Source organism: Mauremys reevesii, linkage group 1, assembly GCF_016161935.1.
Source record: "Mauremys reevesii isolate NIE-2019 linkage group 1, ASM1616193v1, whole genome shotgun sequence".
Classification (NCBI taxonomy): domain Eukaryota; kingdom Metazoa; phylum Chordata; order Testudines; family Geoemydidae; genus Mauremys; species Mauremys reevesii.
In genome coordinates this window covers 211,432,931-211,445,931 of record NC_052623.1, presented here as the reverse complement: position 1 = coordinate 211,445,931, position 13,001 = coordinate 211,432,931, and the positions used below count along the sequence as shown (strand labels likewise).

Genomic DNA, 13,001 nt, shown 5'->3' with positions numbered 1-13,001 from the left:
ACACGCGTCTTGGACTGAGCATCCCTGTCACACTGAAGCCTTGAGATAGAATTTAAGGCACTTACAACAAACACACAGGCCTGGCTCTTGTCCTGCTGGACGTGTGCCTTCTTTTAAAGAAACACAGGATGAATTTTAAAGAGCCAGGGCTGTAGCACAGATGTGTCTGCACCTTTCTGACCACAGGGGGGAGCTTCTGAAGGGTTTCCATCCCTCACTAGCCCAGCTTCAGCTGCCAGCCCATGCATCAGACAGGGCCTCAGGGGCCATCTGCTGAATCCAGGCTTCCAGTCTATAGCATTTACTTTCCTTTATTGTTTTTAATTTGCCTGGTTTATGCGCTTTGGGCCATGTGGCAGGTAAGTTTGGACACTGGTACGGCTGTATTTATAGTTACTGCCTTGTGACCGGATCCAGACAATAGTGCCTCAAAAATATACTTAGGGGAACGGACCGGGACTGCTTAGCCCAATCACTGGAACAAAGGAATGGTTAGCCTCAAGACCAAGGCTCACACGTGCACAGGAGATGGAGCTTTCTCAGTGACTGGCCAACGAAGGTGGAACTGGCTCCTGGAACACGTCAGGATGGTGACAATGAACCTCAGTGAAAAAACACACTTTTCTCACCAATTCCACAATACCACAGAGAGAGAGTGAGCGTGGGTGGCAGGTATAATAGGCCAGAGGAGGCTAAGCCACCCCTAAGCCAAGCCCTGGCCCAGCCTACACTTCACCAAGCCAGCGGGAGCTCAGCTCCAGCGGGAGGCCAACAGGTGACTCAGCACTGGGGCCAGCTAGCAGCTCCTCCAGCCACTGGGGGAGGGGTGGCGGGGGGGGGGCTTGGAGCTCCAATAGATGGTGGGTAGTGGTGGGGCTGCGGGGCTGGCCTCATGTGCTGCCCATGAGAGAGAGAGAGAGAGAGAGAGATCTGTGTGGGCACTTCATAGCACTGGGAGGCACTCAAATGTCATGGTGCGGGCCAGCTAAGATAATACAGTCCCTGAGTAAGGACTGATACAAACAGGATTTGGCCCATGACAGGGATCCCCATCCCCCTCAAAGCAAACCAACCAACCAGAGGCTCATGCTGGTGGGGCTGGAAGACTTGCTGAGTTCACCATTTGCAATGCTGACACCCGAGTGTGGCATTTCAGGTGCCCCGCCAGGAGATGGATGTTCTGCCAGGAGCTCGCAGTGGATTTGAACTGGCTAGATGCAGGAAACACTGGCTAGATGCAGTGGGGGGAGGGGGTTGCAAATGACAGCAGTTAGAAGCATTCAGCCCCTAACCCAGACAGTGCTGGATTCTGGGGTTACCTACATTGCTGAACCTCAGAGAGCATTAGGGGAAGAACAGAAGAGGGTCAAGCCGAGGACAAGCCGAGGAGCACTCACTGTTTGGTATGTGATGACCAGCTGGATCACAGGCAGTGCATAGAACACGGCGATTGTGATGATGTTCCTGCAGAGGGAGAGCGCAGCAGTTACCACAGCAACGCAGCCATCCGCATGCACGAAAACAGAGTCTGAGCTCTACTTATGGGTCTTCCACCCAGTTCCCCCCTCCCCCACTTCTCACCGGCTCTTTCCCTTTAAGGAGAGTGTGGTGTCTGGTGGGGAGAGCAGTGGACTGGGAGTCAGGACTCCTGGGTTCCTTCCCCAGATCGACCCCTGGCTTGCTGTGTACCCCACTCCATGTGTAAAATGGAGATAACAATACACCTACCTCCCAGAGGAGCAGGAGGAATAACAGAGATTCCTGGGTGCAAGGCACTGGAGGGAGCCAAAGCTGTCACACACAGAGGCATGTAGGCAAGTGGTTGCTCTGTACCCCTTTAAAGCATTCAGGATGAAGACCCACAGTGCTCACTGAGATAGTGCCTGACCTCATGGTACATATTCTCCTAGGGCTCTTAACCAACCCCTTCCCCAGCCCTGCAGCTGTTCCTGGAGCTGAGGCGTAACTCAGGGACAGAAAGAAGTGTTTCATATCACATCTCTCAACATCAAAAGCATGCACTGCAGCCAAGAGTCACACTGCCCTCTCACCAAGCCAGCGCCTCTGCTGCTGTCCAACTAACCCCCAGCCAACAGCCCTTTAATATATATATTAAAGGTTTCAGGTCTTAGGGGTGGGCATAGATGGCGATTTGCAGACGGTTAGGCACATGGAGCTGCAGGGTCTGGGCCAGAGTCAAATACTTATGCTAGTAGGTGAAATTTGGTGTGATGCAATGAAGCGCAGATGAAAGGTCCCATACGCAGCATGAATATGCTCAGCAGTCCATGCATACAGATGGTCCCAAGCCCTTGTGTTCACTCCTAAATACATGTGCACATGCCCACGCACACCACACACTCCAAATGTGTACACATGTACATCCGACCGACCCGTACTCTAGCCGGAAGCTTAGAGTGGGTCCTAAAAAGTGTGTGTGTGCCTCTAAGTGGACCCCCAAATGAGGGATCCGGGAACTCAAATTAAAGGCCCACATTTGAAGACTGGGCCCAGATTTAGGGACCGGCACTCATCTGTCTGTCCTCTACTTACCAGAAATAAATTTTGTACTTTTTGCTGACTATTCGCCGATCCTTTCTGGACAAGTCTGACAGATAGAGGAACATCTGCAATATAACACAATACAGGGGAGAGAAAAGGAGAATTCATGAAGGAGAAGGAAACCTTTAGAAAGCTTGAATGCATTTGGATGATCCAAGTGGATGGGTAAAGCGTGTCCTTTCCCTATAGTAACTCTTGCGATTCTCTGAGGAAGAAAGCCCAGAACAGCCTCGAATAAAAGTTCAGAAATTCTCTCTGGAACTAAGATGACAAAACAAAGAACTTTAAAAGTTGCTATTAGTAGAATTACTTTCCACTAAGACACCATTCAAACCAAGTTCTGTATGGAGACAGATCACGGGTCAATTCGTCCCTGCTGTAACAATGGATGTATTCAACAGGTAATTAAAAAAAAAAAAAAGGTAATAATAATTGGAGATATACCAATCTCCTAGAACTGGAAGGGACCTTGAAAGGTCATTGAGTCCAGCCTCCTACCATCACTAGCAGGACCAATTTTTGCCCCAGATCCCTAAATGGCCTCCTCAAGGATTAAACTCACAACCCTGGGTTTAGCAGGCCAATGCTCAAACCACTGAGCTATCCCTTCCCCCAGAGATTAATTTGACCAATCATAAGTATTAGGGACAAGAAGAGATGGTACCAGGGGCGGCTCTACCTTTTTGGCCGCCCCAAGCAGTCATGCGCAGGAGGCGCCCCGGAGCCGTGGGAGCAGCGGACCTCCCACGGGCATGACTGCAGAGGGACCGCTGGTCCCCGCCTGCTCGCCCCGCCTCAGCGGGCGCCGGCGGGTTCGCGGGTCCAGCGGCTCCGCTGGGGGGGCCCCTTGCCGCCCTGCCCTGAGGGCCAGGCCCCCCGGCCCGTGGCCCTCCCCAGGCGCGGGCACGTCGGCCGCAGCGCGGCCGGCCCGCCCCCCCTGCCCGGCGGCGGGCGGCTCCAGCGGCTGCATGGCAGCAGGATGAGCTGGCCCCCCCCGCCTTTTTGCCGCCCCTTTAGGCGGCACCCAACCCATTTTGCTGGTGCCTAGAGCCGCCCCTGGATGGTACATAGGTTCACTTGACTCCTTGTATTTTCTGCATCCCCTGTTGGTGTTCCCCATCCCCATTCTCTATGGCTATGGCTCTCCTAAGGTCTCAGTATCCACCACCAACCGCTTGCTTTCTTCCACCATCCCTTCAGCCCCTTCATTTGTTTTCCAGCCTTCTAGGTTGCACCATCCTCCACCAAAGCAGCATCTCTCCAGTTTCCTAAACAATGCTGTTCATTTTAGCCTTTAATAGCACTGGTTTTCTATCAGTGCTCTGGGAAAACTTTCTGGGCCTTGGAGGATTATTAAATACATTAATCAGATGAAGGCCATTAATCTGCCCTTGAAAGAGCAGAGTTAAAAAGAGAGATGTGACCAGCAATAATGGCTGGAATCACAGAGCTGACCCCACCACACAGTGCTTAGCACAAGGACGCGACACCAGCCATACCTTAGTGCGGATGACATTCTTATCACTTTCAATTTCGGGCATGGTGTCAAAATCGCTCTCCTCCTCCACAGAGCTGTCTGTGTCAGAACCATGTGGGGGCCCACGCTCCGGGGATGATAACTGCCGGCCGCCACTGGAGCTTGACTCATCTGGAAATGAGGCAGGAAGGTTCATGGTAAAGGGTAAATCCCTCTGTACACAGAAACAAGGGAGTGTTCACCATACCAGGAGCTTCTGATGGAGGAACGCAGCATACACAGACCAAGGAATAGGTTGGTAGATGGTTGTTGCCCTATGTGGGAATTCCCACAAGATTCTGATCTAGGCTACAGGAACACTGAGCACCGCACACTCATCGTCCACCCCTCTGCTCTTCCTAGCATTTTCCCGCTCTCTCTCTTTCATTTCCATAATGTTCGCTACTTCCAACGAGCCGGGCCCCTGCGAGATCATGAATCTGAGATGTACTAACCAGTAAAGGCTGCGGCATTCTGCCTGGTGTTAGCAGTGGCCTCTGAGTACTGCCCTGCAGATAGAGTTTGCAGGTCAAGCTTTTCTAAAAGAGGTTTTAAAACAAAAAAAGAGAGAAGAAAATTAAATCCTCCAACAAGGGGAGAGGGTCAGACCCCAGCCGCTGCGTGTTTCCTGAAGCAGATGGGAACACGAATGGTCCCATGCACAGCATCAGCAGCTTCGGGACCAGTTGGCCTCACCTGTATCTTGTGTTGTGTTTGCCCAGGCTGTGTGCCAGCTCTTTGCCCACGCAGGCTCAGGGCAGCAGTGTGGATTGAGCATGCGGATTGTGGTGGTTGAAGAGGCAGGGGAGAGGGATGTCAGCTCGCTCACTTGTTTGAGAGTCTTAAGGGGCCCTTCTAAATTGTCCAGATAGTCTTAAGGGCAGAAAAAAAAACCCGACTTGAGTAGGGAGTCTTGTGTCATGGATCTGGAGTGAGATCTGGGTCAGAATATATCCCAGAAGAAAGCCCTGACTCGACTCCACTTCCCAAACCCTCATGTTATTCCCTGCACCAGATAAGCATCTGGTTCTGACTTTCTTTCCCAGCAGATATCATGCACCTGCTGGCTGGAATCCGGGTACCATTTTAAGGGCGAGAGTGTGTCCTTAGTGCAGGAATGAGCCAGGATAGCAATCACATTGAGCACCTGGAGCAGGAATTAAAAATTCTACACTGCTGTGTGAAAACAGAGCCACTCTCTTCCCTAACATCGGTTCAAAACCCTCAGGCTTCTAGGCCCCCTGGACCTGATCTACGCCACCATGCAGGAGACCCAGGCCCCTGTGTCTTGGTCCCGGAGCTGCAGAGCCTGGGCGTTCTTGGAGAGAGCAGTATGGCATTTGGTTAGGACTCTCTCCTCCAAGGGAGCCTGGGCAGGCTCAGCAGGAAGGAACTCACAGCCCAGCTCCCTGCAGCCTTGATAGTGGCCAAAAAAAACAACAACAAAAAAAAAAACAGGGAAAACCACCCTGGGGGAAGAGGAGCTGCCTAAAGCCATGGACTCCCTCCCCTCAGCCCACTCATTGCTCTGTGCTCCTCTCCTTCCCCACAAGCAGTGGGGTTATGTGGCCCCAGTCTCCTAATAAGCAGGCAGCCAGTGGGGCTGAGACTCCTCTGCAGACAATAAGACATCTTGGGGCCATGGCAGAGGTTGGGGCCTTCTACCAGACTGGCTCCTTCCCCCAGAAGCAGCCGCCCAGGCAGCCCAGGTGCCAGGAGGTGCCTGATGCTCAGGTTCCAGAGTGTTCCGTACCAATAGCTCCATAGCTGTTTCCCTCGGGGGTGCCAGTCGTGATGGGATGTGAGGTAGCCACAGTCCCGGATCCTGCAACAGATACAAACAAAGAGCCTTTGATCTGCTCGGACCCCATTTTAAAAAGAGAGAGACTTGATGGAGGAGGAGGCTCCCCGGTGTGAAAAGGAGCCTACACCCCTGTCCTGTTGACTGTGAAACACAGGCCTCCGTCCCTGCCCACAGGACACAAGACAAACCATAGCCCCCTTCTCTCCCCTTGCTCTCCGGCAGAGGATGCATCATAAACCACAAATCCCTGCCCTTCATTCCACTCTACGCCAATCAGAAGTGCGGCAAAGCCCAGGCCCCTTCCCTGTTCCCTCCATACTCCAGCATTGCCAACTCCTGCAATTTTCGCATGAGTCCCATGAGATTTGGGGTGTTCTCAATGGCAATCATGAATTTCTGCCTTCAGTCTCACAATGTTTTGCCCTCACCCAAAATGGCAGCTAATTCCCATGACTATCACTGGAAAAGCCACACATGCCCTCAGCCCTCCATGTTCTTTTAGCCACGTTAGGTGAAAGCAAGCTGCTCCCAGCAAAGATGACAACTGGCAGGAATCATGGAAACAAGTAGCCAGAAGCGAGCATGCTTTTTTTTTTTTTCTTTTAAATCTCCTTCCGTGGAAGCCTTAGGGATAGCCACAACTGGAGATGGGACATTGGGCAGAGTGGGTCAATGCCCTGAGGTAGCACCCAGCATGGGTCATCTCCAGCAAGGGGCTATTGCTCCTTGTACTGGCAAGTCTAGGTGCTGGATGTCTTCTTGAAAACCTAGCTAGGTTTTTCTACCATAGTATACGAGGGCCTGAAACATGTTCTACAGCCATAGAGTTTAAGGCCAGGAGGGAGCGTGACCTCCTGTATGTCACAGGCCACCAAGCTCCTACCCACTAAACCCAATACCCGAAATGAGACCAAAGTACAACCACCCACAGAAGACTAGACTATTATGGGCCACAGGCAGAGAATAGGAGGGACAGAGGTGCAGCAGCACCTGAGGCGCCTGCAGTGGCAGGGAAATGATCAAATGAGATATACCCAGACAACCCTGGCAAGTGATCCACCCACACACTGCAGAGGAAGGCAAAAATGTCCCTGCCAATCTGACCTGGGGGGGAAATTCCATCCTGACCGCACATAGGGGACCAGTTAGACCCACATACTGTGAGCAAGAGCCAGCCAGCCCAGCCCCTGAGAGAGAGAGAGAGAGAGAGAGAGACAGACAGACAGAATGCTGGGTGCTACCTCAGGGCATTGACCCACTCTGCCCAATGTCCCATCTCCAGCTGTGGCTATCCCTAAGGCTTCCACGGAAGGAGATTTAAAAAAAAAAAAAGCATGCTCGCTTCTGGCTACTCGTTTCCATGATTTCTAGCGGTGACGGACATAGAGAGCCAGGTCCTCCCAGGCTCTACACCATCAAAAGATCTCACTTTGCCAGGACCCACTTCATTACTCTCCACTAACACACCAACTTTTGTCCATTAAGCTGTGGCTGGGAGCTGGCACTGTCATTTTCTCTTTTATTTTCTTATTGCTAATGGAACATTGTCCAGCTTGGATGAATTTCAGAAATGGACCATGCAGCGCAGATGGCATGAAGCAGTAGTTCTCAGACTTTTGTACCGGTGACCCCTTTCACACAGCATGCCTCTGAGTGGGACCCCCCCCCTTATAAATTAAAAACACTTTTTAATATATTTAACCCCATTATAAATGCTGGATGCAAAGCGGGGTTTGGGGTGGAGGCTGACAGTCATGATCCCCTGAGGGGTCCCAACCTCCAGTTTGAGAGCCCCTGGAATACAATACTGCATGGTGTACATGTGTGCAGGGCTGCATATACATAGGCACAAGAAACCCTTCCACTCAATGACACTTGACTGGCATGACAAGTTATTATAATAGCATGATTGCCAGAGTGTTAAAGAAACAAGCTGCTACAGTATTTGTCACAGGTAGGTACGATCCTGTCCAAGATATGGCTAGGCACTGCATTTGGGGGTTGATTCCCTGTACATTCCTGATCTGCTACCTAGCGAGATGCCACCCTTTCTCCACAGATGGGAACAGTTTGTCCTCATTGCTCATTGAGCAGTCATTTTTTGTGGCTCCTGGTCGCTTGAGGAAGTCTCTCCTCAGTCACACGGGGTCACTCCTCTCTAAGTTTAGACTGCGCTTTGAACTTCCCGCTTTCCATGTCTAGTTGATAGTAACTGATACTGTGTGTACAAGGCAGTGAGTCTTTGTGAGAGTGGGACAGACTGGGGCACCTCCAGGCAGGAGAGAGAGAGAGAGAAGCAGACAGCGCTGCTTTAAATTCACCTACCTATTTCAGCCCCACTTCCTGGAGCAGATGTGAGTCAGTTCTGGAGATGCCAGTTTGCTCTGTGGGGAAGCGTTTGCTTTGTTGGGTGTGGTGCACTTTGTGACAGGACAGAGCAACTGGTTCCTCCAGCTCTCTTCTACTTCAACAAAGTCTGAGAGGGAGCAGGGGAAGGGAGGGGCCCGAGGATAAAGCGCAGCTCAGAAGGAAGGCATTGTAGAACACAAGGGAAAGGGGAACGAGGACACAGGGTAGCAGGATATTCAAGAGATGGGGAGGAGAGAGGGGTGTCAGGAGAGACAAGTAGTGTGAACAGGGATATGCGGGGGAGATGGATGGGCAAGGGCTATTCCAGAGGGAGGGAGAGAAAGAGGAGTGGGGTGTATTCAGAGGAACAAAAGAAAGGAGCAGGGCAAAAGAGAATCATGGGAAATTCCAAGGGGTGGGGGCAACTGAGGGCAGGCCAGGAGGGGCTGGGTATTCTGAATGACAGAGGGCCAGAGAGGAGAGCTGAGCGGGGGGCAGGGCATTCCAGACGGAGGGAGGGAGGAATAGGAATAGGAATACTTAACATTTATGTAGCATTTTAAAGTGTTCACAGTGCTGTGCAGACACTAACTAATGACACAGCCCTGAGAGGCACAAGGAGAAACGCACAGAGAGATGAAGTGACTTGCCCAAAGCCGCGCAGTGAGTCAGTGGAAGAGCCAGGCTGAAAACTTGGGACCTCCAGCCTCCCACTCTTGTGTTCATTCCTCCAGACTACACTGCAGAGGGGACAACATGGGAGAAAAGGGGAGCAGAAAAGGGGTGTGGGGAGGCTGAGCAGGGGTAGGGGAGTGGCAATGGGAGAGGGGCAGGTAGTGCTGGGCATTTGAGGTGAGGTGAAGTGGAGTAACAGGGGAGGGGTAAGTCATCCAGGGTGGAGGAGGAAACCTATGGATGAGAGAACTGAGAAGGGCAGTTCCCGTAATAGGAGAGAGAGAGAGAGCGCGCGCAAGCGCACCAAATGGCTGAGTGAGGCTGAGGGCATGTCTGATCACAGTCTTTTATCCAGCTGATCCTCTCTTCCAGGGAGCCCAGTCTCAAACCTCCACCTTTAGGCTAAGGGCAGCTTCTGTAGCCCATGGCCTTGCTGGAAGTGTCTGGAGCAGCATTTGTCTTTCCTCTCCTGTACTAAGGTGGCTGTGCATCGGATGCTCTGAGCATCTGCCTCCTCTGGAACAGCTAACTGGGCTCCAGAAATCTGGCTCCAGCACAGGGAGCACAAGGAAATATTGCCCCAGGCTTCACCTTCTTGGAAGATGCCCCTTCACCCTGCTGAGGTCCTGACTTCTTGTGCTCAGAAAAAGATCCCTTCTGCAACCATCTGGATATCCCCTGCCAGGCCCTGGAGGGATTCCATTCTACCTCTGAATTCCACCTGGATATGGGCACATTCATTCTCAACTCCAGTGGCTTATAAAAAGAGTCTCCCCATATGTTTTACCATATTGCAGCAGAAGCTACCCCTGCCACAGAACTTTAGAACCGGAGTTCTCACTTAACACATAATATTTCCTGCCCTCATGGTTGTGAAGAGAAAACCTTCCGAACAGGACCAGAGTTAAAGCAATGCTGCATGCAGTCAGCCATCAGCCTGAACTGTTAGCTCTGAGAAGTAAATCACCCCCATTCATCTAATAATTAATTCAAATCCCTAATAATGCCAATTTACATTGTTGTTTACTATTTCATTCTAGTATAAAAACTTCCAGTTACATGACTGTGCTTAGCTAGTGGTAAATATTAGAGCAGGGGAAAGTGGGTTAAGTAGTTGCTGGGATGGGAAGCTGGATATTCAAGCTCCTCCCACTGTCAAAATGTAATTCTTCTCCCCTCCTAGGGTGGAGATGAAAGGAAGGAGATGCATTCTCCCGTGACTAAACCTTCAACTTCCTCCTAGGCCCTAAACATTCAGACATAGCCTCCCATCTCTCTCCAGGAACCAGAAACCCCAACTGCCCCCATGCTAGAGCAACCAAACCTCCCAATATTAGAGGCTTTGTCTTATATACGCAACTATACCCTACTCCCCCCCACCCCCACACACACCCATAAAAAGTGTCCTGATTTTTCACACTTGTTATCTGGTCACCCTACCTTACCTTACCCTCACCTGCCAAAACCACCATCTTCCCTTAATGACCTCTACGGTGCAGTCATGCTTTTACAACATACAAATCTGGAGCATGTTGAAATGTGGGTGTCGTGTAAAGTAAACAAGACCTAATATCAAAGTAAACACCACAAGAGATGACGCGGTGCTAACTGAATTAGTCATTTGCTCCTTGAACTCCATAAACCATGCCTTTTAAAAAAAACATTGACCCAAAGCTTAGATTGGGTAGGACACATTTCAGTCCAAAAGAAACATTCCTGCGGCTAGTATGAGCAACTGAATATACTTGCTTAGACAGGTGACTCAGCCAGGGAGTTATGAACATTAATCTGTGTTTTGTGCATTTTAATAATCCAAATCTGTAAAACAAAAAATCAATAGAGCTCCCGCCCACTCGAGAGTCCTCTGTTTAAAATGGATATTGTATAGCCCTGTTCATAGCGGACAAGGGTCCGCCTCACAAAACCGTCACAAACAGCAGTAAGTGCCCCACCCCTTCCCCAGCGTCAGCCCCATGGATGGAATGCCCTTTGTTATGTCTCATGAGAAATTAACTTCCCTAGAACTGGTTTGTCCAGAGCAGGGTTATATAGCTCAATAGGAAACTCCAGCACTAAAATGCACAATTAAAAAAAGATCCTGGGGTGAGTGGACAAAGAGAGGTTTGAAATTCACTGAAGGTAGCAGGGAAAAGCTGCTGTTCTGCCCGGGCAGAGAGCGTCACAGCATTCTCTATCCCTTGACGTTTTAGCACAGTTTATGAGATGCTTACCATCATCAGGACTGTATCTCCCAGCTGAAGTCTTCCTCTGAACCCTGAAAACAAGCACAGACAGTACTCCTGAAAACTCAACAAACCCTCCAGACTTCAGCCACTATGCCAGTCTTTGCAGTAGCATCTCAAAGCAAGACAGCAGCACTGCGTAATGCTTTAGAAAACAAATAACTGTTCAGGGCTGGGAAATGCAAACCCCAGTCTCCTGCTATCTAGATCTCCACTTCCAACAATGCCTAACAGACAGATCCAATCTAGAAAAGGATTCACTTTCCTCTGATGCATCAGCTACTGGCCACAGTCAGAGGCATGACCAGTGATGCGATTTAATATGGGACACCCTACCCTCTGTCCTGTGTACTGGGAAAACCCACCTATCTGCTTTCCACAGCCCAGCTTCCCACACTCTGGAATCCACATGGCTTGCAAGGGATCTGAATCAGTGTAGTACACAGGAGGCAGGGTTCATGGAAGTTACTGGACAGGATCCTGAGAGCTCATCCTGTTTTCTGGCAGTGGCCAGCACTGGGTACTTGAGAGGAAGGTATAACCAACCCCCAATGCACCTGGCCAATTGTGCAATGCTTCGCACGGGGTGGGGAAGAAGATTCCTCCCTGCTGAGCCCTTATGTCCTGGAACAGAAGATACGCTTCACTTGAATCACTGCCTGAGCCAGCAGCTTGCGTAACTGCTGACACACTGGGGTTCCTTGCCCAGCACCACTTTACAATCACGCCACATGCTGCTAGGGCAACTGGCACATGGAGTCTCGCTGCTGGGAGCTCCTGCAAGGTAGCAACACCCCTCCTGCTGCCTCACTCACCCCCAAGGGCTGCAGCGGCGGGCAGGGATGAGAGTACACGCCAGCCACTCCAAGGAGATGTAGCCCACAGCTTCTGATCCCACTGCCAGCAAGCAGCAGAAAAAAGGGAGGAAAAAGCCACCATTGGGTTGGCTGAGGGAGGCTGCAGGAAGCTTCGGCCTTTCTTCAACAGCAACCTGCAGCGGGAGGAAGCATCTCGTACCATCTCAACAGCAGGCCTCTCCCCTCAGTGCAGGGCAGGAGCTCAGGGGAGCTCCTGCTGAGCTATGAGCGGGGCTTGGCCTGACAATTTAACAGGTTCCTTGCCTCTCTGGTGCCCTGGAGGCCTCTGCTCTGTCCTGGTTATGTCACGTTTCTTCTTTGCCTCCTAAGGGAGTGCAGGCAGAGTAAGTACCAACGCACACACATGCAGCAGATGCCTGGGGTCTCTCTAGTGCCCTGGCACTTTCCTTTCTCCCCGCAGGCTGGGGCACAGGGTGCCAAACGCCCCCCCATTTCTCCCTCACAGAAGGGCCCATTGGGTGACCAGGAACGCCCTTGGCCTGCTGGGCTCGGACGCCTGGCTCACTGCGGGGCGAGGCATTTCAGCTGAGGAAGAAAAAGCCACAGGCGTAGCCTGAACATAGTCACTGACCATCTGATTCACCCACCTGACGTAGTGCACAAAGGCGACGATCAGCGAGCCCAGGTAGAAGGAGAGGAAGCTCAGGAAGCTGAAGAGCATGGCTTGCACGTAGTCAGACTCTGGGGAAGGAGGAACAGGAGGAGGGTCAGCTTACAGGAAAACAGTCCCCTCACAGCAAACATCCCTGCCCTGTTCGCTACAGAGCCTCCTGCTGGTAGAGGCTGCGACTGAAATAGCTGGGGGGTCTCCCACTGCCAGTGCCCCAGTCTGCATGGACTCCAGTCACTGCAAGCACCACCATCCCCATCCTAGCCAGCATTTCCTCCCTGCCGGAAAAGGCTGGTGCTGGAATAGTTAAGAACATTCCCTCAGCTGACACCCCTATACCAGTCCTTGCTGTGCCTCCTGCTGC

At 51.5% G+C, this 13,001-nt stretch overlaps 1 protein-coding gene across 6 annotated transcripts in view; it reads right to left on the bottom strand.

Moving 5' to 3' along the window:
• Positions 1 to 13,001, bottom strand: part of SIDT1 (SID1 transmembrane family member 1) — a 98,904-nt gene that overhangs the window by 25,463 nt on the left and 60,440 nt on the right. For 4 of the 6 annotated variants that reach the window (XM_039537267.1, XM_039537283.1, XM_039537258.1 and 1 more), the window contains 8 exons: positions 12,615 to 12,708; positions 11,138 to 11,181; positions 5,832 to 5,903; positions 4,775 to 4,951; positions 4,534 to 4,617; positions 4,062 to 4,210; positions 2,554 to 2,627; positions 1,398 to 1,464 (listed from right to left, as the gene is read on the bottom strand). In XM_039537267.1, the coding sequence (XP_039393201.1) occupies positions 1,398 to 1,464; positions 2,554 to 2,627; positions 4,062 to 4,210; positions 4,534 to 4,617; positions 4,775 to 4,951; positions 5,832 to 5,903; positions 11,138 to 11,181; positions 12,615 to 12,708 (761 nt within the window). The remainder of the gene's footprint in view (positions 1 to 1,397; positions 1,465 to 2,553; positions 2,628 to 4,061; positions 4,211 to 4,533; positions 4,618 to 4,774; positions 4,952 to 5,831; positions 5,904 to 11,137; positions 11,182 to 12,614; positions 12,709 to 13,001) is intronic. The other 2 variants (XM_039537275.1, XM_039537293.1) reach the window with 2 other exon arrangements.